The 21,897-nt window shown below is 43.2% G+C and overlaps 1 protein-coding gene across 1 annotated transcript in view; it reads right to left on the reverse strand.

Annotated features, from left to right (window-relative positions):
* cnot1 (CCR4-NOT transcription complex, subunit 1) overlaps positions 1-21,897 on the reverse strand; it is a 198,867-nt gene that overhangs the window by 64,655 nt on the left and 112,315 nt on the right. Inside the window, exons 20-21 of the mRNA XM_068048909.1 lie at positions 18,460-18,746; positions 218-362 (exon numbers count right to left, since the gene is read on the reverse strand). Of these exons, the coding sequence (XP_067905010.1) occupies positions 218-362; positions 18,460-18,746 (432 nt within the window). The remainder of the gene's footprint in view (positions 1-217; positions 363-18,459; positions 18,747-21,897) is intronic.

Genomic DNA, 21,897 nt, shown 5'->3' on the forward strand with positions numbered 1-21,897 from the left:
AGTAAAAATGCAAGTTCTGCCTGTTTAAAGTTATCAAAATCAGATTCCAGTTCCGCATAGAAACTCAAAATAAAAGACCACACTTGCTAGTCAGCTCCACAAATGAGATCACCATAACCAGGAAGACTGCTGATAGAGGTGTCAGGAATGATAACTGCTGAGGCAGCACCATTATGTGGTTACACAAACGCTCAGGACATTTTGGAGTACCACTTACCTCCTGTAAATGATGAGGAAACTGTAAGAAGTGGCCAATAGAAGCCAAGTGCTGACAATACTGGGGATAGTCCTTCAATCTATAATCAGACCAGAGTTCATCATTAGAGTAATCTGGGCAAGTGTTCAGGTAGGCATTCGTATTACTAAAAAAAAAGATAATTACATCATACAGGCATATAATTGAAGATAATGTATGCTAAAGCTTAAAATTGCTGTTCAAAAAGTACAGCATTCAACACTATGAACTCACAGCATAACACTCCAAGAATTTTTCATAGAATAAAAGGGCAATAGGTCTTAAGCCCCACTATAATCCCCTTCTTCAGAAATAAATCCAATTGCTCTTTGAACTCATTGATGCTACCCACTTTTCAATTGCTCCATAATTACTACATCAATTTCCCTTTTTACTCCATTTTTGTTTTACTTGTATTCCCTGGTATTAGAACCCTTCACCAAAGGGATCAACTGAACCAGCTGAATCAATCCCTCTCATAATTGTGAAAGCTTCAGGTTATGTCTACTGAAAGTCTCCTTTCCAAACAAAATGAGCACAACTTCCCTAACATTTACTCATAATAAATTTCCGAAAGACAGAATCATCCTGGTTGGTCACTGCTGCACCTGGAACCATCATGGTTGCTCAGTTCCAACTTCTCAAGGGCAATAATATCCTGTTGGTAAATTATTCTAATCTAGGATTGAAGATTGGAGGCCAGCAGGGTGGGTGAGGTTCTGACAAATAGTTACACAGCAACAAAGCATTTTTTGATCTATACTTTATCCCTCTGCCAATTTAACAAGTATTTTTAAAGACTGCAGTCCAGTCCAGTATGGTTTACGTATTTAGGGATTATAAATTTCAGACTTGAACCATCAAGATCATATTACTCAAATCGCACTCAACAAAGCAACAATAAAAACAGAAAATGCTGGAAATACTCAGCAGGTTTAGTATCATCTGTGGAAAAACAGAGGTAATGTATCAGGTCGATGGTCTTTTGTCAGAACTCTCTCCAGAGACACTGAACATTTCCAGCCTTTTCTGTTTCTATTCCAGATTTCCAGCATCTGCAGTATTTTGCTTTTGTTTCAATGAAGCAACAACAGCCGAGGAAAATACTGAACAGACCAAGGAGGATTTCCCAGTCTAAAATCCAACAGTATATATACCACAAAATACTTAAGTGTCATCAGTAACCTGCCAGAACACCACAGAAGAAATTTAAGTAAATAATTTTTTCTGCACATGAACATCGACACGCTAAGATCCAAATGTTGACCTTCACAATTTCGGTCTTGTAGCATGAAAACTATCCCAAAATAGAACTGGTTAAAGCAAGTGTACTTAGGGTCATTTGCTCTTGGTTGCGTTCTGTATTTAGAGATACAGCACTGAAACAGGCCCTTCGGCCCACCGAGTCTGTGCCAACCAACAACCACCCATTTATACTAACCCTACAGTAATCCCATATTCCCTACACTAGGGGCAATTTACAATGGCCAATTTACCTATCACCCTGCAAGTCTTTGGCTGTGGGAGGAAACCGGAGCACCCGGCGAAAACCCACGCGGTCACAGGGAAAACTTACAAACTCCGCACAGGCAGTACCCAGAATCGAACCCGGGTCCCTGGAGCTGAGAGGCTGCGGTGCTAACCACTGCGCCGCCCCTTGTTAGCTAGCTTGTTAGCTATCCAAATAAAAGGACACCACCTTAATTACAAAATTAACATAAGAGATCAAATAAATTCTTCATAATAGCTTAAGCCACAGGCACTGCTGCACTTTGATATCTGTGCAAAGGAGGAGTTGTGGCGTCAACCAATTCATTATACCTCAAATTATAAGGGCTCGCCATTAAACTTGGAGGTTTGCACCACAGGAATTATCTACCCAATCTAATTATTTTAATGAACTATATAAAAGACAAATTTCGATTGCAAAACTTTGTTAAAGACCAATGACTGAATTAACAGCCAGCTCCAATTATCTTTGAAATAAAGCAGAAAATGCTGGAAATACTCAGCATGTCAGGCAGCATCTGTGACGAGAGAAAGTTAAGGTTTCAGGTCTTTGATCTTTCATCAGAACTGGAAAAAGTTTGAGATGCAACAGGTTAAGCAAAAGATAAAAGGGAAGAACAAAAGGAAAGGCCTGTTATTGAGTGGAAGGCAGGAGAGATTAAATGACAAAAGGGATAATGGTGGAAAGCTAAAGGAGATGATAATGGGACCAGTAAAGAAACAAAGGATAGGTCGAGAAGAGGTGTAATTGAGAATAGCAGATTCATCGATAGCTGGGGCCAGATATTGCTGAACTCAATGTGGAGGCAGGAAAAGTGTAAAGTGCTTAATCAAAAGGTGAGATGCTGTTTCACAAGCTTATGTTGAGCTTCACTGGAACAGTGCAGAAGGCCAGGGGAAGAGAAGTCACAGAGAGAGTGGGGCAGAGAATTAAAATGATGGGTGATCGGAAGCTCAGAGTCACACTTGTGGACTGAACAGAGGTGTCCTGCAAAGCGGTTGCCCAAACTGCCTCTGGCTTCCCCAATGCAGAGGAGACAGCATCGTGTACAGCAAATACAGTATGCTAAATTGAAGAAAGCAACCTGAAGGAGTGTTTGAACTCTGCATGGTGGGGAGATGGCGAAGGGGCAGGTGTTACATCTCATGCGTTTGCATGGGAAGTGGAAGTGGTGTTAGAATCAGAATCAATACACCACAGAGGAGGCTATTCAATCTGTCGAGCCCATGCCAGTTCTCTGCAAGAGCAATCTGGCTAGTCCCACTCGCCCACACTTTCCCCACAGCCCTGCAATTTACCCAATTTCCCTTTTGAATGCCCTTTACAACATTAGAACATAAGAAATAGGAGTAGGCCATTCAGCCCCTCAAGCCTGCCCTGCCATTCAATAAGATCATGGCTGATCTGCCCCAGACCTCAACTCCTCTTTCGTGCCAGCTCCTCATAGCCCTCAACTCCCCGATATTTCAAAAATCTATCTACCTCCTCTTGAAATACTTTCAATGATCTAGCCTCCACAACTCTCTGGGGTAGAGAATTCCAAACATTCACTACCCTCTGAGAGAAGAAATTCCTTCGCATCTCAGTTTTAAATGAGTGTCCCCTTATTCTGTAACTATGTCCCCTAGTTCAAGATTCCCCCACTAATGGAAACATCTTCTCACCATCTACCCTGTCAAGCCCTCTCAGAATCTTGTACGTTTCAATAAGATCACCCCTCATTCTTCTAAACTCCAATGAATAAAGGCCTAACCTGTTTAGCCTTTCTTGATAAGTCAACCTCTTCATCCCAGGAATCAGCCTAGTGAATCTCTTTTGAACTGCCTCCAATGCCAGTATATCCTCTCTTAAATAGGGGGACCAAAACTGTACACAGTACTCCAGGTGCGGCCTTACCAACACCCTATACAGTTGTAACAAGACTTCCCTATTTTTAAACTCCAACTCCCGAGCAACAAAGGCCAAAATTCCATTTGCCTTCTAAATTACTTGCTGCACCTGCATGCTAACTGTGCTTCATGCACAAGAACACCCAGATTCCTCTGTGCTGCACTTTTTTTGAAGTCTCTCTCCATTTAAATAGTCTGCCTTTTGATTCTTCCTAACAAAGTGCGTGACCTAACACTTTCCTACATTAAATTCCATCTGCCAAGTTTTTGCCCACTCACTCAACCTATCTATATCCCTTTGCAGATTCCTTATGTCCTCATCACAACATGCCCTCCCACCTATTTTTGTATCGGCAGCAAATTTGGATATATTACACTCTGTCCCCTCCTCCAAGTCATTAATATAGATAGTAAATAATTGAGGCCCTAGGACTGATCCTTGTGGCACTCCACTAGTTATGTATTTCCAACCGGAAAAAGACCCATTAATCCCGACTCTGTCTTCTGTGAGTTAACCAATCCTCAAACCATGCTAATACGTTACCCCCAATACCGTGAGCTCCTATCTTGTGCAATAATCTTTTACGTAGCACCTTATCGAATGCCTTCTGGAAATCTAAATACACTACATCTACCGGCTCCCCTTTATCAACTTTGCTTGTTGCATCCTCAAAGAACTCTAGCAAATTTGTCAAACATGATTTACCTTTCACAAAACTATGTTGACTCTGTTTGTTTGCGTTAAGCTTTTCTAAATGTCCTGCTATTTCTTCCTTAATAATAGACTCTAGCATTTTCCCAACAACCGATGTTAGGTTGACTGGCCTATAGTTGCCCGCTTTTTGTCTCCCTCCCTTCTTGAACAGGGGCGTCACATTAATGGTTTTCCAATCTGCTGGGACCCTCCCGGAATCCTGAGAGTTCTGGAATATTTTGACCAATGCCTCCACTATCTCTGCAGCCATTTCCTTTAAAACCCTTGGATGTAGGCCATCAGGCCACTTGTCTGCCTTTAGTCCCATTAGTTTGTCAAATACTTCGTCCCTCGTGATAGACTGTTACAAGATCTTTCCTCCCATTAGCTCCTTGCTTATCTGATATCTGTGGGATGTTTATACACTGAAGACCGATGCAAAATATTGGTTTAAATTATCTGCCATTTCCCTGTTCCCCGTTAACAATTCTCCAGTCGCATCCTCCAAGGGTCCCACGCTCACTTTAGCTACTGTCTTAAATACCCATAGAAGCTCTTGCTGTTTGTTTTTATATTTCTTGCCAATTTACTTTCATAATCAATTTTCTCCCTTTTGATTAGCTTTTTAGTCATCTGCCGCTGGTTCCTAAAAAATTCCCAATCCTTTGGCCTACCACTAGTTTTCGCCACTTTGTATGCCTGAGTTTTTGATTGGATACTCTCCTTGACCGTCTTTGTTAACCACGGGTGGTTCATCCTTCTCATCAAGTCCTTCTTTTTGACCGGGATAAATTTTTGCTGAGCATTATGAAATATCTGCTTAAATGTCTGCCACTGCTCATCCGCTGACCTTCCCCTTCGTCTATTTCCCCTGCTGGCTTTAGACAACTCTTTCTTCATACCTCTGTAATTGTCCTCGTTTAAATTGAGGACACTGGTTTGAGATCTGAGTTGCTCGCCCTCAAACAGAATTTGAAATTCTACCATGTTGTGATCACTACTCCCTAGAGGATCCTTAACTACGATATCCCTTATTAATCCTACCTCATTACACATTATTAGATGTAAAATAACCTGTTCCCTGGTAGGTTCTGCTTCTGTAACATATTGCTCGAAGTAACAATTCCATGTTACCTCTGCCAATCTGATTTGTCCAGTCAATATGCAGATTAAAATCACCCAGGACAATTGTAGTGCCCTTCTTGTACGCCTGTTATTTCCCGATTTATACTTTGTCCTACGGTGAGGCAACTCTTCGGGGGCCTATAGACAGCTCCCACCCATGACTTCTTCCCCTTGCTATTCCTTATTTCCACCCAAACTGATGCCACATCATGATCTATTGCACCTATATCGCTACTCACCACCACACTGATACCTTCCTTTACTAACAAAGCTACCCTACCTCCTTTTCCTTTTTGCCTATTTTTCTGGAAGGGAAGGAAATCTGCTATCCTTACCTGGTCTGGCCTACATGTGACTCCAGACCCACAGCAATGTGACTGACTCTTAAATGCCCTCTGAAATGCCCAAGCAAGCCACTCAGTTGTATCTAACCGCTACAAAGTCAATAAGGAATGAAACCGGACGGACAACCCGGCATTGACCTAGGCACCGGAAACGACAATGGCAAACCCAGCCCTGTCAACTGTGCAAAGTCCTACTTAATAACATCTGGGGGCTTGTGTCAAAGTTGGAATAGCTGTCCCACAGACTAGTCAAGCAACAGCCTGACAGTCATTCTCACCAAATCATACCTTACAATGTCCCAGACACCGCCATCACCATCCCTGGGTATGTCCTGTCCCACCAACAGGACAGACCCAGCAGACGTGGCAGCACAGTGGTATACAGTCAGGAGGGAGTTGCCCTGGGAATCCTCAACATTGACTCCAGACCCCATAAAGTCTCATGCCATCAGGTCAAACATGGGCAGGGAAACCTCCTGCCGATTGCCACCTACCGCAACCACCCCCCTCCCCCCAGTTGATGAATCAGTGGTCCTCCATGTTGAACATCACTTGGAGGAAGAACTGAGGGCAGAAAGGGTGCAGAATGTACTCTGGGTGGGGAACTTCAATGTCCATCACCAAGAGTGGCTCGGTAGCACCACTAGTAACCAAGCTGGCTGAATCCTAAAGGACATAGCTGCTAGACGGGGTCTGTAGCAGGTGATGAGGGAAAAATATACCCGACCTCGTCTTCACCAATCTGCCTACTGCAGATGCAACTGTCCATGACAGTTTTGGTAGGAGTGACCACTGCACAGTCCTTGTGGAGACGCAGTCCCGTCTTCACACTGAAGATACCATCCATCGTGTTGTGCGACACTAGCACTGTGTTAAATGGGATAGATTTTGAACAGATCTAGACATGCAAAATTGGGCATCCATGAGGCACTGTGGGCCATCGGCAGCAGCAGAATTGTACTCAACCACAATCTGTAACCTCATGGCCTGGCACATTCCCCACTCTAACATTACCAGCAAGTCAGGGAACCACCACTGGTTCAATGAAGAGTGCAGGAGGGCATGCCAGGAGCAGCACCAACCACACCTCAAAATGAAGTGTCAACCTGGTGAAGCTACAACCCTGGACTACTTGCGTGCCAAACAGCGTAAGCAGCATGCAATAGAGAGCTAAGCGATCGCATAACGAACGGATCAGATCTAAGCTCTGCAGTCCTGCCATATCCAGCCGTGATTGGTGGTGGACAATCAAACAGCTAACTGGAGGAGGTGGCACCACAAATATCCCCATCCTCAATGATGGGGGACCCAGCACATCAGTGCAAAAGATAAAGCTGAAGCATTTGCAACAATCTTCAGCCAGAAGTACCGAGTTGATGATCCACCTCGGCCTCCTCCTGAAGTCCCCAGCATCACAGATGCCAGATTTCAGCCAATGCGATTCACTCCGCGTGATAGCAACGAACGACCGAAGGCACTGGATACTGCAAAGGCTATGAGCCCTGGCAGCATTCCAGCAATAGTACTGAAGATCTGTGCTTTAGAACTAGCCGCGCCCCTAGCCAAGCTGTTCCAGTACAGCTACAACGCTGTCTTCTACCCTGCAATGTGGAAAATTGCCGAGGTATGTCCTGTACACAAAAAGCAGGACAAGTCCAACCCGGCCAATTATTGCCCCATCAGTCTACTCTCAATCATCAGTAAAGTGATGGAGGGTGTTGTCGACAGTGCCATCAAGCGACACTTGCTTAGCAATAACCTGCTCAATGACACTCATTTTGGGATCCGCCAGGGCCACTCAGCTCCAGACCTCATTACAGCCTTGGTTCAAACATGGACAAAAGAGCTGAACACAAGAGGTGAGGTGAGAGTGACTGACCTTGACATCAAGGCAGCATTTTAGAGTATGGCATCAAGGAGCCCTAGCAAAAATGGAGTCAATGGGAATCAGGGGGGAAACTCGCCGCTGGTTGGAATCATACCCAGCGCAAAGGAAGATGGCAGTGGTTGTTGGAGGTTAATCATCTCAGCTCCAGGACATCATTGCATGAATTCCTCAGGGTCGTGTCCTAAGCCCAACCATCTTCAGCTGCTTCATCAATTACTTTCCTTCAATCATAAGGTCATAAGTTAGGAAGTTAGTTGACGATTGCACAATGTTCAGCACCATTCATGACTCCTCAGATACTGAAGTAGACAGTGTAGAAATGCAGCAATGCCTGGACGACATCCAGGCCTGCGCTAATAAGTGGCAAGTTACATGCGCGCCACACAAGTGGCGGACAATGACCATCTCCTACAAGAGATAATCTAACCATCTCCCATTCAACGGCATTACGATGGCTGAATTCCCCACTAACAACATCCTGGGGGTTACCATTGACCAGAAACTGAACTGGAGTAGCCACATAAATACTGTGGCTACAACAGCAGGTCAGAGGCTAGGAATCCTGTGGTGAGTAACTCACCTCCTGACTCCCCAAAGCCTATCCACCATCTACAAGGCACAAGTCAGGAGTGTGATGGAATACTCTCCACTTGCCTGGATGGGTGCAGCTCCAAAAACACTCAAGAAGCTCGACACCATCCAGGGCAAAGCAGCCTGCTTGATTGGCACACCATCCACAAACATTCACTCCCTCCACCCCCGACGCACAGTAGCAGCAGTGTGTACCATCTATAAGATGCACTGCAGCAACGCACCCAGGCACCTTAGACAGCACCTTCCAAAACCGCGACCTCTGCCACCTAGAAGGACAAGGGCAGCAGATGCATGGGAACACCACCACCTGCACTTTCCCCTCCAAGTCACACACCATCCTGACTTGGAACTATATCGCCGTTCCTTCACTGTCGCTAGGTCAAAATCCTGGAACTCCCTTCCTAACAGCACTGTAAGTGTACCTACCCCACATGGACTGCAGAGGTTCAAGAAGGCAGCTCAACACCACCTTCGCAAGGGCAATTAGGGATGGGCAATAAATGCTGGCCTCGTCAGCAATGCCCACATCCCAGGAATGAATTTTAAAAAAAAGCCATGATTGAATCTACCTCCACCACACTCTTCGGCAGTGCATTCCAGATTGTAACCACTCATGCATAAAACATTTTTCCTCATGTGGCCTTTGGTTCTTTTGCCAATCACCTTAAATCAGTGTCCCCTGGTTCGCAACCTTTCTGCCAATGAGAACAGTTTCTCCCTATTTACTCTGTTTAGATCTTTCATGATTCTGAATACCTTTAGCAAATCTCCTCTCAGCCTTCTCTAAGGAGAACAACCTCAGCTACTCTAATCTATCCATGTAACTGAAGTCCCTCATCCCTGGAACCATTCTTGTAAATCTTTTCTGAACCCTCTCTAAAGCCTTTACATCTTTCCTAAAGTCCAGTGCCCAGAATTGTACACAATCCTCCAGATGAGGCCAAACGAGTGTTTTATAAAAGGTTCAACACAACTTGCTTGTTTTTGTACTCTATGCCTCTATTTATAAAGTCCAGGGTCCTGTAAGACTTTTTAATCACTTTCTCAAACTGCCCTGTCACCTTCAACGAATTGTGCACATAGACCATCGGGTTCCTTTGCTCCTGCACCCTCTTTAGAATTATAACCCTTCAGTTTACATTGCCTATTCTCATCCTTCCTACCAAAATCCTACTTCACACATCTCTTTAGTCATCCAGGAAGCTCTGGCTTTGGTTACCCTACCATTCACCCTCATGGGAATGTACCTTGACTGTACCCAAACCATCTCCCCCTTAAAGGTCACCCATTGTTTGATTAAACTTTTAGCTGCAAATTTGATTCCAATTTACCTGTGCAAGATCTGTTCTCAACTCAATGAAATTGGCCCTCCTCCAAATTATAACTTTTTACTCCTTGTCCTTTTCATAGCTAACCTAAATTTTATGATACTATGATCACTGTTTCCTAAATGGCTCCCTACTGATATTTGATTGACCACATTGCCCAGAACCAGCTTCAGCAATGCCTGCTTCCTCGTTGGGCTGGCAACATACTGATCAAGAAAATTCTCCTGAACACGCTTCAGAAGCTCATTTCCCCCTCTGCCTTTTACACTTCTACTATCCCAGTCTAAATTAGGATAATTGAAGACCCTATTATCACAACTCTAATTTTTGCTCCTCTGTAGTTTCCCTGCAAATTTGCTCCTCTCCATCTTTCCCACTAGTTGGCAGTCTATAGAATACACCCAGTAATATAAAAACACATCGACTGTTTAACTTCAACCAAACAGATTCTGTCCTTGACCCCTCCAGGACATCCTCCCTCTCCAGCACTTTCTCCTGATCAATACTGCTACCCCTCCTCCTGTCTTTCTTTCCCTATCTTTCCTGAACACCTTGTATCCATGAATATTTATACCCATTCCTGCACGTTTAGAGCCAGTTTTCTGTTAACACCACATCATATTCCCATGTGGTTATTTGCACCTGTAGTTCATCAATCTTACTTACCACACTGCCTGTGTTTACAAATATGTAGAGTAAACCTAATTTAGACCATCTGGTACTCTTAGTCTGGCCCAGTTGGGGGTGAGTGAGGAGCGGACCAGGCACCACAGAGGGAATTGTCCCTTTTGAACGCTGAAAGAGGAGAGGAGGGGTAAATGTATTTTGTGGTGCCATCTACAGATGGCAGAAATAGCAGAGGATGATCTGTTAACTGTGGATGCCAGTTCTGGAAGGGTGGGGAAGGGGTGAGAGAAGTGAGAGAAATGGAATGGATGTGTCAAGCAAGGCAAGGGGAAATCCTCAGATAAGGAAAACGGAAGACATCTCGGTAGCACTGATATGGAAGGTGGCATCATCAGAACATATGTGACGGAGGCAAAGAAACTGGGAGAATTGAATAGACTCCTTACAGGAAGTGGAGTATCTAGTCAAGGTAGCTGTGGGAGTCAGCAGTTTATAGTGGATATTGGTCAACAGCCTATCCTCAGAAATGAAGTCAGGGAAGTTAAGGGAGGAAACGGAAGAGTCGGCGATGGACCATGCAAAGGAAGAGAAGGGTGGAAATTAGAAGCAAAGTTCAGGAAATTTTCCAGTTTGGGTGAGAGCAGGAAACGACACCAATACTGTCAATGTGTCAGAGTTGATGAAGGGGACCTGAGCAGGGCAGAAACAATGAATTGTCCACATATCCCATGAAAAGGCAGGCATAGCTAGGACACATCCCAGACAGTCAGGGCTAGCAAACAGGAAATGGTTTAAGTGTCAAAGGGCGTTAGAATGTAGGTGGGAAGAGAGGTTAACATGTGTGCAGGAGGGTTTAAGTTCAAGGCAGACTATGAAAGAAGCAGAAAGGAAGGATAACTCAGGAGTTATTATTAGAGATGTTGGAAATCATGAGGGTAAGAAAGCTAGCATAAAGGCACTTTACCTGAATGCTCGTAGCATTCGTAACAAGGTTGATGAGTTAACGGCACAAATCATCGCGAATGAATATGATTTAGTAGCCATTACGGAGGCATGGTTACAGGTTGGGCACGACTGGGAGTTAAATATCCAGGGGGTACCAGACTATTCGGAAGGACAGACAGGAAGGTAAGGGAGGTGGTGTAGCTCTGATATTCAAGGACGACATCAGGGCGGTGCTGAGAGATGATATAGGTTCTATGGAGAAGGAGGTTGAATCCATTTGGGTGGAAATTAGAAACTCTAAAAAGAAAAAGTCATTGATAGGCGTAGTCTATAGGCCACCAAATAATATCACATTGGGGCGGGCAATAAACAAAGAAATAACTAATGCCTGTAAAAATGGTACGGCAATTATCATGGGGGATTTTAATCTACATGTAGATTGGTCAAACCAGTTCAGTCAGGGTAGCCTTGAGGAGGAGTTCGTTGAGTGTATCTGTGATAGTTTTCTTGAACAGTATGTAATGCAACCAACAAGGGAGCAAGCTATCCTAGATCTAGTCCTGTGTAATGAGATAGGAATAATTAATGACCTCATAGTTAGGGATCCTCTTGGAAGGAGTGATCACAGTATGGTTGAATTTAGAATACAGATGGAGAGTGTGAAGATAAAATCCAATACCAGGGTCCTGCACTTGAACAAGGGGGACTTCAATAGAATGAGGGAGGACTTGGCTAAAGTAGACTGGAAACAAAGATTTTATGGTGGGACAGTTGACGAGCAGTGGAGGACTTTCAAAGCAATTTTTCAAAGTGCTCAGCAAAAGTATATTCCAGTGAAAAGGAAGGACTGGAAGAAAATGGGTAATCTGCCATGGGTGTCTAAGGAAATAAGGGAGGCTATCAAATTGAAAGAGAAGGCATACAAAGTGGCCAAAAACAGCATGAAACTAGAAGAAGATTGGGAAAACTTTAAAGGTCAACAGAAAGCCACAAAAAGAGCTATAAAGAAAAGTAAGATAGAACATGAGAAAAAACTAGCACAGAATATAAAGACAGATAGCAAACGTTTCTATAAATATATAAAACGAAAAAGAGTGGCTAAAGTAAACGTTGGTCCTTTAGAGGATGAGAAGGGGAATTTAGTTTTGGGATATGATGAAATGGCCGAGGCATTGAACAGGTATTTTGTATCGGTCTTCACAGTGGAGGATATTAATAACATGCCAGTAATTGACAAAGAGACGAACGTAGGTGAGGACCTGGAAACAATCATTATTACTGAAGAGGTAGTGTTGGGCAAGCTAATGGAGCTAAGGATTGATAAGTCTCCTGGCCCTGAAGGAATGCATCCCAGGGTACTAAAAGAGATGGCGGGAGAAATAGCAGGTGCACTGGCGGTAATTTTCCAAAATTCGCTGGACTCTGGGGTAGTCCCAGCAGATTGGAAAACAGCAGATGTGACGCCACTGTTTAAAAAGGGAGGTAGACAAAAGATGGGGAATTATAGACCGGTTAGCTTAACCTCTGTAGTGGGGAAGATGCTTGAGTCTATTATCAAGGAAGAAATAGCAGGGCATCTCGATAGAAATTGTCCCGTTGGGCAGACGCAGCATGGGTTCATGAAGGGCAGTTCATGCTTGACAAATCTTTTGGAATTCTATGATGACATTACGAGCAAGGTGGACAATGGGGACCCAGTGGATGTGGTGTACCTAGATTTCCAAAAGGCCTTCGACAAGGTGCCGCACAAGAGGCTGCTGCATAAGATAAGGATGCATGGCGTTAGGGGTAAAGTATTAGCATGGACAGAGGATTGGTTGACTTATAGGAAGCAGAGAGTGGGGATAAATGAGTGCTATTCTGGTTGGCAAACAGTCACTAGTGGTGTGCCTCAGGGATCGGTGTTGGGACCGCAATTATTTACAATTTATATAGGTGATTTGGAGTTGGGGACCACGTGTAGGGTGACAAAGTTTGCAGATGACACTAAGATGAGTGGCAGAGCAAAGTGTGCAGATGACTGTGAAACTTTGCAGAGGAACATAGATACATTGAGTGAGTGGGCAAACGTCTGGCAGATGGAATACAATGTTAATAAATGTGAAGTCATTCATTTCGGTAGGAGTAACAGTAAAAAGGATTATTACTTGAATGGTAAAAAGTTGCAGCATGCTGCTATGCAGAGGGACCTGGGTGTCCTTGTGCATGAATCACAGAAGGTTGGTCTGCAGGTACAGCAAGTAATTAGCAAGGCAAATTGAATTTTGTCCTTCATTGCTAAAGGGATTGAGTTTAAAAGCAGAGAGGTTATGTTGCAGCTGTGTAAGGTACAGGTGAGGCTGCACCTGGAGTACTGTGTGCAGTTTTGGTCTCCTTACTTGAGAAAGGATGTACTGGCACTGGAGAGGGTGCAGAGGAGGTTCACTAGGTTGATTCCGGAGTTGAGGGGGTTGGCTTATGAGGACAGACTGAGTAGATTGGGATTATATTCATTGGAATTCAGAAGAATGAGGGGGGATCTTATAGAAACATATAAAATTATGAAGGGAATAGATAAGATACAAGTAGAGAGGATGTTTCCACTGGCAGGTGAAGCAAGGACAAGAGGGCATAGCCGCAAGATTAGAGGGAGCAGATTTAGGACTGAATTAAGAAGGAACTTCTTCACCCAGAGGGTTGTTAATCTATGGAATTCCTTGCCCAGTGAAGTAGTTGACGCTTCTTCAGTAAACGTTTTTAAAGCTAAGGTAGATATCTTTTTTAACAATAAAGGAATTAAGGGATACGGTGAGAGCGCGGGTAAGTGGATCTGAGTCCACGAAAAGATCAGCCATGATCTTATTGAATGGCGGAGCAGGCTCGAGGGGCCGGACGGCCTACTCCTGCTCCTAGTTCTTATGATCTTATGAGAGTGGACAAGGGGAGAAAAAAAAGAACTGAGATAGGAAAAGATCAGGTCCATGGTGCAACAAGCTGAATTGATGGGTCTAACAGAGTAGTCCTGTTTGTGGATCTTGGGAAAGGAGGTAGAAGGGGTTGGGGGACTATTTGCTTGGAGGGCATGGAGAGAAGCTCTGCCCCCGGCCTCCACTCTGTTCCAACGTAGCTCAATGCAAGCTTGAGGAACAGTAAATCATCTTTCAGCCTTCCGGAGTTTAATCACAGATAATAACCTCAGCCCTATTTTTTCAAATGGTAGCTACTGGCCGTGATTCTCTTACCATTTACATCTCCTCTAGACCAATCCTTTGTTTGTTTTCCTGCCACATCATTATCATCTTTTGTCTTGCACCGTCATCCCTTGCATCATTTAATTTCTCTTGCGTTGCAACCATCACAGACCTTCCCTTTTGTTATTTTCCTTCTCCCACAGCCTTTCCCTGCTGGTGTACTTGCTTAAAACCTGTTAAATCTCTAACTTTTCCCAGTTCTGATGGAAAGGTTATCGACCTGAAACGTTAACTGTTTCTGTCCCCACAGATGCCGCCAGACCTGAATATTATCAGCATTTTCTGTTTTTATTTCAGATTTTCAGCTCTGCCGTATTCTATTTTTATCCAGATTAACTTTGTTCACTGATCTTGGAACTATTTCTATGCTCAAATATAAATGAAGTCAGGTCAGGAAATTGTAAGCACAGAAACTAAGTCGACTCTGATCGGTTGGGAATTACACCAACAGCCAAATTTAAGATCAGTCGGGCTCGCAATGTGGCTAACTTACGCTTGCTAGAAGATACATTCATACGGAGGGACTTGCTCTCTGCAGGAAAAAGGAACATGTCCAGGCGTTGCGCTTTTCTTTGAATTGAACAAAAGCGCGGAAACAATAGTTCCCTGGTGCATTCTCCATGGCAACGCCATGACTAGAGTCGACTTGCCAACCAATCAGCACTCCTTTTCTCAAGCAGTATAAATTGTTGCTCCTTTTGAAATTTGGCATTCTTGCATCTGTCCCAATGAGTGCAAGACGAAAAGCTCCAACAGCATGTCTTTTTCAGCAATACTCAGGTTTTGAGTAGTTACAGAAAAGGACGAGGTACAATCAAAGACAAAAATAGTGAAATGAAAGAGAGCTAACTTCAGTGAGTTGAAAAGGGATCTGGTCCAGGTGGATTGGAATCAAAAATTGTGGATGAGCTCAAATTCATGTAGAGTGGATAATGGGAGGTTGGTCTGTAGAGTACTGGAAGTTAAGTCTGGGGTTACTGGGGTTAACAAAAGCATCAATGAAGTTTTTTAGCAGCAGATAAGCTGAAGCAGGGTCACGAAAAGGCAGAGTTATAGAGGTGAAAGTAGGAAGTCATGGTGCTGGATTGGGCATGGAGTTGGAAGCTCAGGTTGGGGTCAAATAACAGTCTGGTTCACCATCATACAGTGACCAGGGGAGCGGCGTGGAATTGGTGCCAAGGGAACAGAATTTGCGGGGGGAAAAAAATGCCTTAGGTCTTAACGTTTAATTGGAGGAAACTGCAGCTCCTCCAGCACTGGACTTTGGATAAACTGTGAAGGAATCAAGAGAGGTGGGCGTTGAGGTGGAGCTGGGGGTCACCAGCGCACACAACGACTCTGCCATCATGTCTTCCAACGCTATCTCCAAGCGGTAGCATGTACAAGACAAATTAAGGTAGATAAGTCCCCAGGGCCTGATGGGATCTACCCTAGAATACTGAGGGAGGCAAGGGAAGAAATTGCTGGGGCCTTGACAGAAATCTTTGCATCCTCATTGGCTACAGGTGAGGTCCCAGAGGACTGGAGAATAGCCAATGTTGTGCCTTTGTTTAAGAAGGGTAGCAAGGATAATCCAGGACATTATAGGCTGGTGAGTCTTACGTCAGTGGTAGGGAAACTATTAGAGAGGATTACTCGGGACAGGATTTACTCCCATTTGGAAACAAACGAACTTATTAGCGAGAGACAGCACGGTTTCGTGAAAGGGAGGTCGTGTCTTACTAATTTGATTGAGTTTTTTGAGGAAGTGACGAAGATGATTGATGAAGGATGTTATCTATATGGACTTTAGTAAAGCCTTTGACAAGGTCCCGCATGGCAGACTGGTACAAAAGGTGAAGTCACACGGGATCAGAGGTGTGCTGGCAAGATGGATACAGAACTGGCTCGGTCAAAGAAGACAGAAGGTATCAGTGGATGGGTGTTTTTCTGAATGGAGGAATGTGACTAGTGGTGCTCCGCAGGGATCAGTGCTGGGACCTTTGCTGTTTGTAGTATATATAAATGATTTGGAGGAAAATGTAGCTGGTCTGATTAGTAAGTTTGCGGATGACACAAAGGTTGGTGGAGTTGCGGATAATGATGAGGATTGTCAAAGGATACAGCAGGATATAGATCGGTTGGAGACTTGGGCGGAGAAATGGCAGATGGAGTTTAATCCGGACAAATGTGAGGTAATGCATTTTGGAAGGTCTAATGCAGGTGGGAGGTATACAGTAACTGGCAGAACCCTTAGGTTCATGTTGCAGCTGTACAGAACCGTAGTTAGGCCACATTTAGAATATTGCGTGCAATTCTGGTCGCCACACTACCAGAAGGACGTGGAGGCTTTGGAGAGGGTACAGAAGAGGTTTACCAGGATGTTGCCTGGTCTGGAGGGCATTAGCTATGAGGAGAGGTTGGAAAAACTCGGATTGTTTTCACTGGAACGACGGAGGTGGAGGGGCGACATGATAGAGGTTTACAAAGTTATGAGCGGCATGGACAGAGTGGATAGTCAGAAGCTTTTTCCCAGGTTGGAAGAGTCAGTTACTAGGGGTCATAGGTTTAAGGTGCGAGGGGCAAGGTTTAGAGGGGATGTGCGAGGCAAGTTTTTTTTACACAGAGGGTGGTGAGTGCCTGGAACTTGCTGCCAGGGGAGGTGTTGGAAGCAGATATGATAGCGACGTTTAAGAGACATCTTGACAAATACATGAATAGGAAGGGAATAGAGGGATATGGGCCCCGGAAGTGCAGAAGGTGTTAGTTTAGGCAGGCATCAAGATCGGCGCAGGCTTGGAGGGCCGAATGGCCTGTTCCTGTGCTGTACTGTTCTTGTTCTAAATAACAAATGGCCTTGGACAGATCCTCAAGAAACTAGAGTTAGCAGCACTGAAGCCAAATATGTGGATATTAAGGATGCACATCACATGACGATGGGAAAAATTAGAATAAAACTGAGAGAAACTTAAACACATGACAATAGAGTAGCTTGCTGCTCGAATGTGTTGCATCACAGAGTACAGGCTATTTTCAATTGCAATTCTAAACATGGAATATCAAACATTGGGGTGGCAGGGAAGCAGAGGGCAAGTTTAAGACAAGAGGAGGGAAAAATTGATAGTCTGGCATTACAATAGAGAAGGAAGTTAGTCAACCAGTTATTCTTGTGGACCTCCAAGTGAAGTGTTAAGAAATCTGGACTAGGTCACCAGTCAGCATCTCAGGTGAAGGATAAAATGCAACATGGGGGAAAATAAGTCAAACAATTACCGATGAAAGGATTTAAATTGAAACTCAGATGACTACCACTGGTTTTCTTTAAATTTGGACAGTTGCTATGGCGAACGGAAGAAACCCACACAATTTGACAACCCACTTTGATTTCTGACATCTCAGTTGACTGTTTAACAAGATCTTTCAAATAAATCAAAACTTCATTTAACATTCACACTCACAATATCATACAGTGGTATCCATTGGATACTGTTAGTTCAACTTTGCTGTTACTTACACTGAATTCATAATGAGTTGACAACACTGATGCAAGTTATTTGTGCTACATGATTTCAATACTAAGAAATGAAACATACCTGCAGTTTTTGCAACTAATTTGCAACTAACATCAAGCCCCTTCAGTCAAGACCCCAATGAATACCCCAGCTGCATCAGTGTGACACGAGCACTTCTCCCACCCATCTGAGCAAAATCATCAATATTAATGTAAAATTATGCACAATCATACATCATGGACTCACATCCAGGATCTGGGTTGACACCACCTAAAACTCAGTTCACTAGAACATTACATTAGCCCCAGATATGCAAGGACAATGCTTAAACCCGATCCACCTTGATGCATTCAAATTCTACACTTTGAACAACCAATGAGAAATATCAAGGGTTAAGTGTTCTAAAATAGATTAAACCCCACAGAAAACAAACCACTGGCAAGATCAACCGATCAGCTGCCCCAGCTGTTGACACCCCCATTCAAATCAACTTTCTTCTTCAGTAAACTGAAGTTGCCTATATCCAGACTCCGATACAGAAAATTTAAATCAAACATACCTATTTTTAAATCTGTCTAGTGCAGCAATACCAAAGTAGTACATCTTGGAGTCAAAAGGTTTGCGCAAAGCTTCGAGAACATAGCGCAGTGCAAGTCCCAATGCCATATAGGTGACCAGCCCTTTTTCGATAATTCCACCAAACAGGCAGGCAGTGATGTGCAGCTCTTTATCCGGGTACTGGGGGAAGAAGCGATACTCCTCAAAGAGGTTACGTAGCATGCAGTTAAAAACTTCCCTTTCACGCTTAATGCTGGAATCCTTAAACCTCTGCAGCATTTCCAGAACCTGCAGAAATAAGAGGAAATTTAACAAGTCAGCACCATTTATCAGAGTAAGCATAAAAAGCAATTGGTGACCTGCATGGCAATAAATGGTTACATAGGAACAGAAGTAGGCCATTGAGCCCCTTCAACCTGTTCTCCATTCAATTAGATAATGGCTGATCCGCACCTCAATTCCATTTTCCCACCATTGCTCCACACCCCTTGATATCCTTAGATAATAAAAATCCATCAATCTCAGCCACTTTGCTATGCACCCCAAGTTTGGATTTCTAGGTCTCCAGTTACTAAAATTAACTGAACCATCTATTTGATGGAAAACTCTCTTTCCAACATGATGGGAAAGTACTTTCAAGTGGTTAAAACTGTGAAGTTGGGAGTGCAGTAGTTTCCCTCACCTCTGGGATCTGGTGAGAGTCTCCTGAATATGTTAGCTGCAAGATTCTTGCTTGAAAAATTCAAGCAGTCAACCAGCATCATCATGGGAGCAGGACCACAACACAAAATTGCTCCTCACCCTTTCTCCTCTTGACAAAATAATTCTGAACAGCAGAACTGAGTAACTGTACAACTGATCAGAAAGCACTCATCAGAAAAAAGCAGTGACAATGGGACCAATAGATTTTTCTAACCACGACAATCAATCAGCTAACTTACAAAGAATTGTTAACATTTCCCTCCCAACAAAAGCAGAGTTTAAAATGTAATTTTAATCAAATCAACCATTTCTCCAACATATCCACCAGTTTCAAGTCACTGGTCTTACCACTACTTCAACACAGCACAGGCTCTTTGCATAATTAAGGCACAATAATTTCACACAATAGGAATGTTTAGCCAGTGTCATGATGTGTCAAATTCATATTATTCCTGCAACTTAGGAGTTGTTTAATTTCTAAAGATAGCTTTTATTAGAAATTAAGGTGTTTGTTTTTCCAGTTTCTCCGTTTATCAGAGTTAGGACAGTACAGTATTATTCTTCAACTTTTTCTACCCCCATATTATCTCTTGCCTGAGATCAAGTACTCCAAGGGACTTCAACCAAAATCATAAGGAACAGACAAAACCCAGCACAGTTGTCTGATTTAACTGACAGGCTGGAAGAATCCTTCACTGCTGTGCAGTTACTGATACCGGCCGATTTAAACTGCCTTCATATTGGATTTAGTGATGTGCTAGTGCCTCTAACTCCTAATTAATACATCTCCCACAACCAGTGGAAATCTCAAAAGGACATTCTCCAGATTCACAAAGGACCCAGTCTCAATGAAAATGCAACTTATAAAAGGCTTTGATTTTGACCATTTTACCAACCCCATCTCAAAATATCAGAATTTTGCATTTTGCAATCACTCTTTGTTCTCAAAAACTATGAACTTTGTGCAGTTCTACAGCTGGCTAAAGTCCCACACTCTAACAACGCAGCTGCTAAAGGAACATATCAAACTGCAGAATTCTCTTCAGTTCCTTGGTGAAAGACAGCTATTGAACTGGAAGTCAACACATGGTTACGTTCACATATGGAACAAAAATCCAATTCTCAGCAGATAAACACCATAGCCTATGACAAACAGGTTACTTTTTAAAAAATCATTTGTCCTTTCAAGGCTGACTAAAAATACACATTCATTTATATAAGACCAGGCTTCTGCACGACACTATGCTAGGGTCACCTTGTTCATTCCAACACCCATCCATTAAACTTGTAAAAAAAAAAAACTTTTTATAATGCTACTTTACATCATCTGTTTTGAGTAGAGCGCAACACCCATGGACCAAGTACAAAATAATGCAACAGTCACTGCTTGAGTGTGCAGGTAGCACTACATCAACCAACATAGGCTCACAAACAGCAATGACAACAAATGACGCAAAAGTGAACAAGCTTTCATACAAAATCAAGGATGAACCCACTTTATACAGCATCTACCTGGAACTTGACCACTTGTACAATCAATTCTGTATCCCACAGGAGACCAGAAAGCATCCCCATCCAAGATTAAATTCCCCTCGCTTGCCTGAAGATGTCTCTCATGCTAGAAGACTGCTCCATGGATATGAGGCATCCACATATCTGGTCATTTTGCATGTGTGGGTTCAGATGGTGAGTGTCGACAGGACATTACATGGTAATGGGGCTGTATTATAATCAAGTATAATCTTGTCCTCACTCAAGGTTCAAATATGCAACCATGAGCAGGGATCACCAGAAAGTAATCAGGAATGGAACCTCCTTCTGATTTTTCCCTCAACCAGCCCTTGCAATATCAATATGTGTCTTTGGAAAGGCTGGCATTTATTGCCAGATACAACTGAGGGTCTTACTAGGCCACTTTAGTGTGGGACTGAAGTCACATATAGACCATACCGAGCAGATTTCCTTCCCTAAAGGATATTAGTGAATCAGCTAATTTTTTTACAACATCAACAACTCCATGATCACTTTACTGATACCAGATTTTTAAAACTGAACAAATTCTCAAACTGCCATGGTGTGATCTGAACTCTCATCTCCTGATTATTAGTCCAGGTTTAAGGATTAACCAGTCCAGTAACAAAACCATTAATCTACCGTACCCATAACGGGTTCTATATTTTAAAAAATTGTTCTTAGCATGTAGACAATGGTGGCAAGACCACATTTATGGGCAACCCTGAGCTGGGCCATCTCCTTGACCCACTGCTGCCTCTGTGCAGGTGGAGTTCCCACAAAGAAAGTAGGGAATTCCAGAATTTTGACCTGGTGTTGAAAGACTGGCAATATATGTAATATAGCTTTGTGACTATACTATAGGCCGTGGCATTTAGGAACTTACTGCGTTGCATAGCAGATGATCTGTATTTAAGAATGAAATCACTACAAAGGTATAGCACATTCTCCCAATTTTTATTTGTCTGCAAAATTAGGTTCTTAAATGCTTGGCTGACCTCACATGCAAACCATTTAATAAATTAAAAACACTAGCAAAATGGATTCTTATACAAATCAGGACAACAAAAGGCAAGTCAAATTCACTGATGAGCCTAATTCTCAACTCATGTAGACCAAGTCACAGCAGTGCATGACTGGTGCTCCAGGACAACACATCAACAGCACTTCTTCAGACCTTATTCACTTAATGACATACAAGAACAAAGTCTACTGCAGTAGCTCC

The sequence above is a fragment of the Heterodontus francisci genome, chromosome 17, assembly GCF_036365525.1.
Source record: "Heterodontus francisci isolate sHetFra1 chromosome 17, sHetFra1.hap1, whole genome shotgun sequence".
Lineage (NCBI taxonomy): Eukaryota > Metazoa > Chordata > Chondrichthyes > Heterodontiformes > Heterodontidae > Heterodontus > Heterodontus francisci.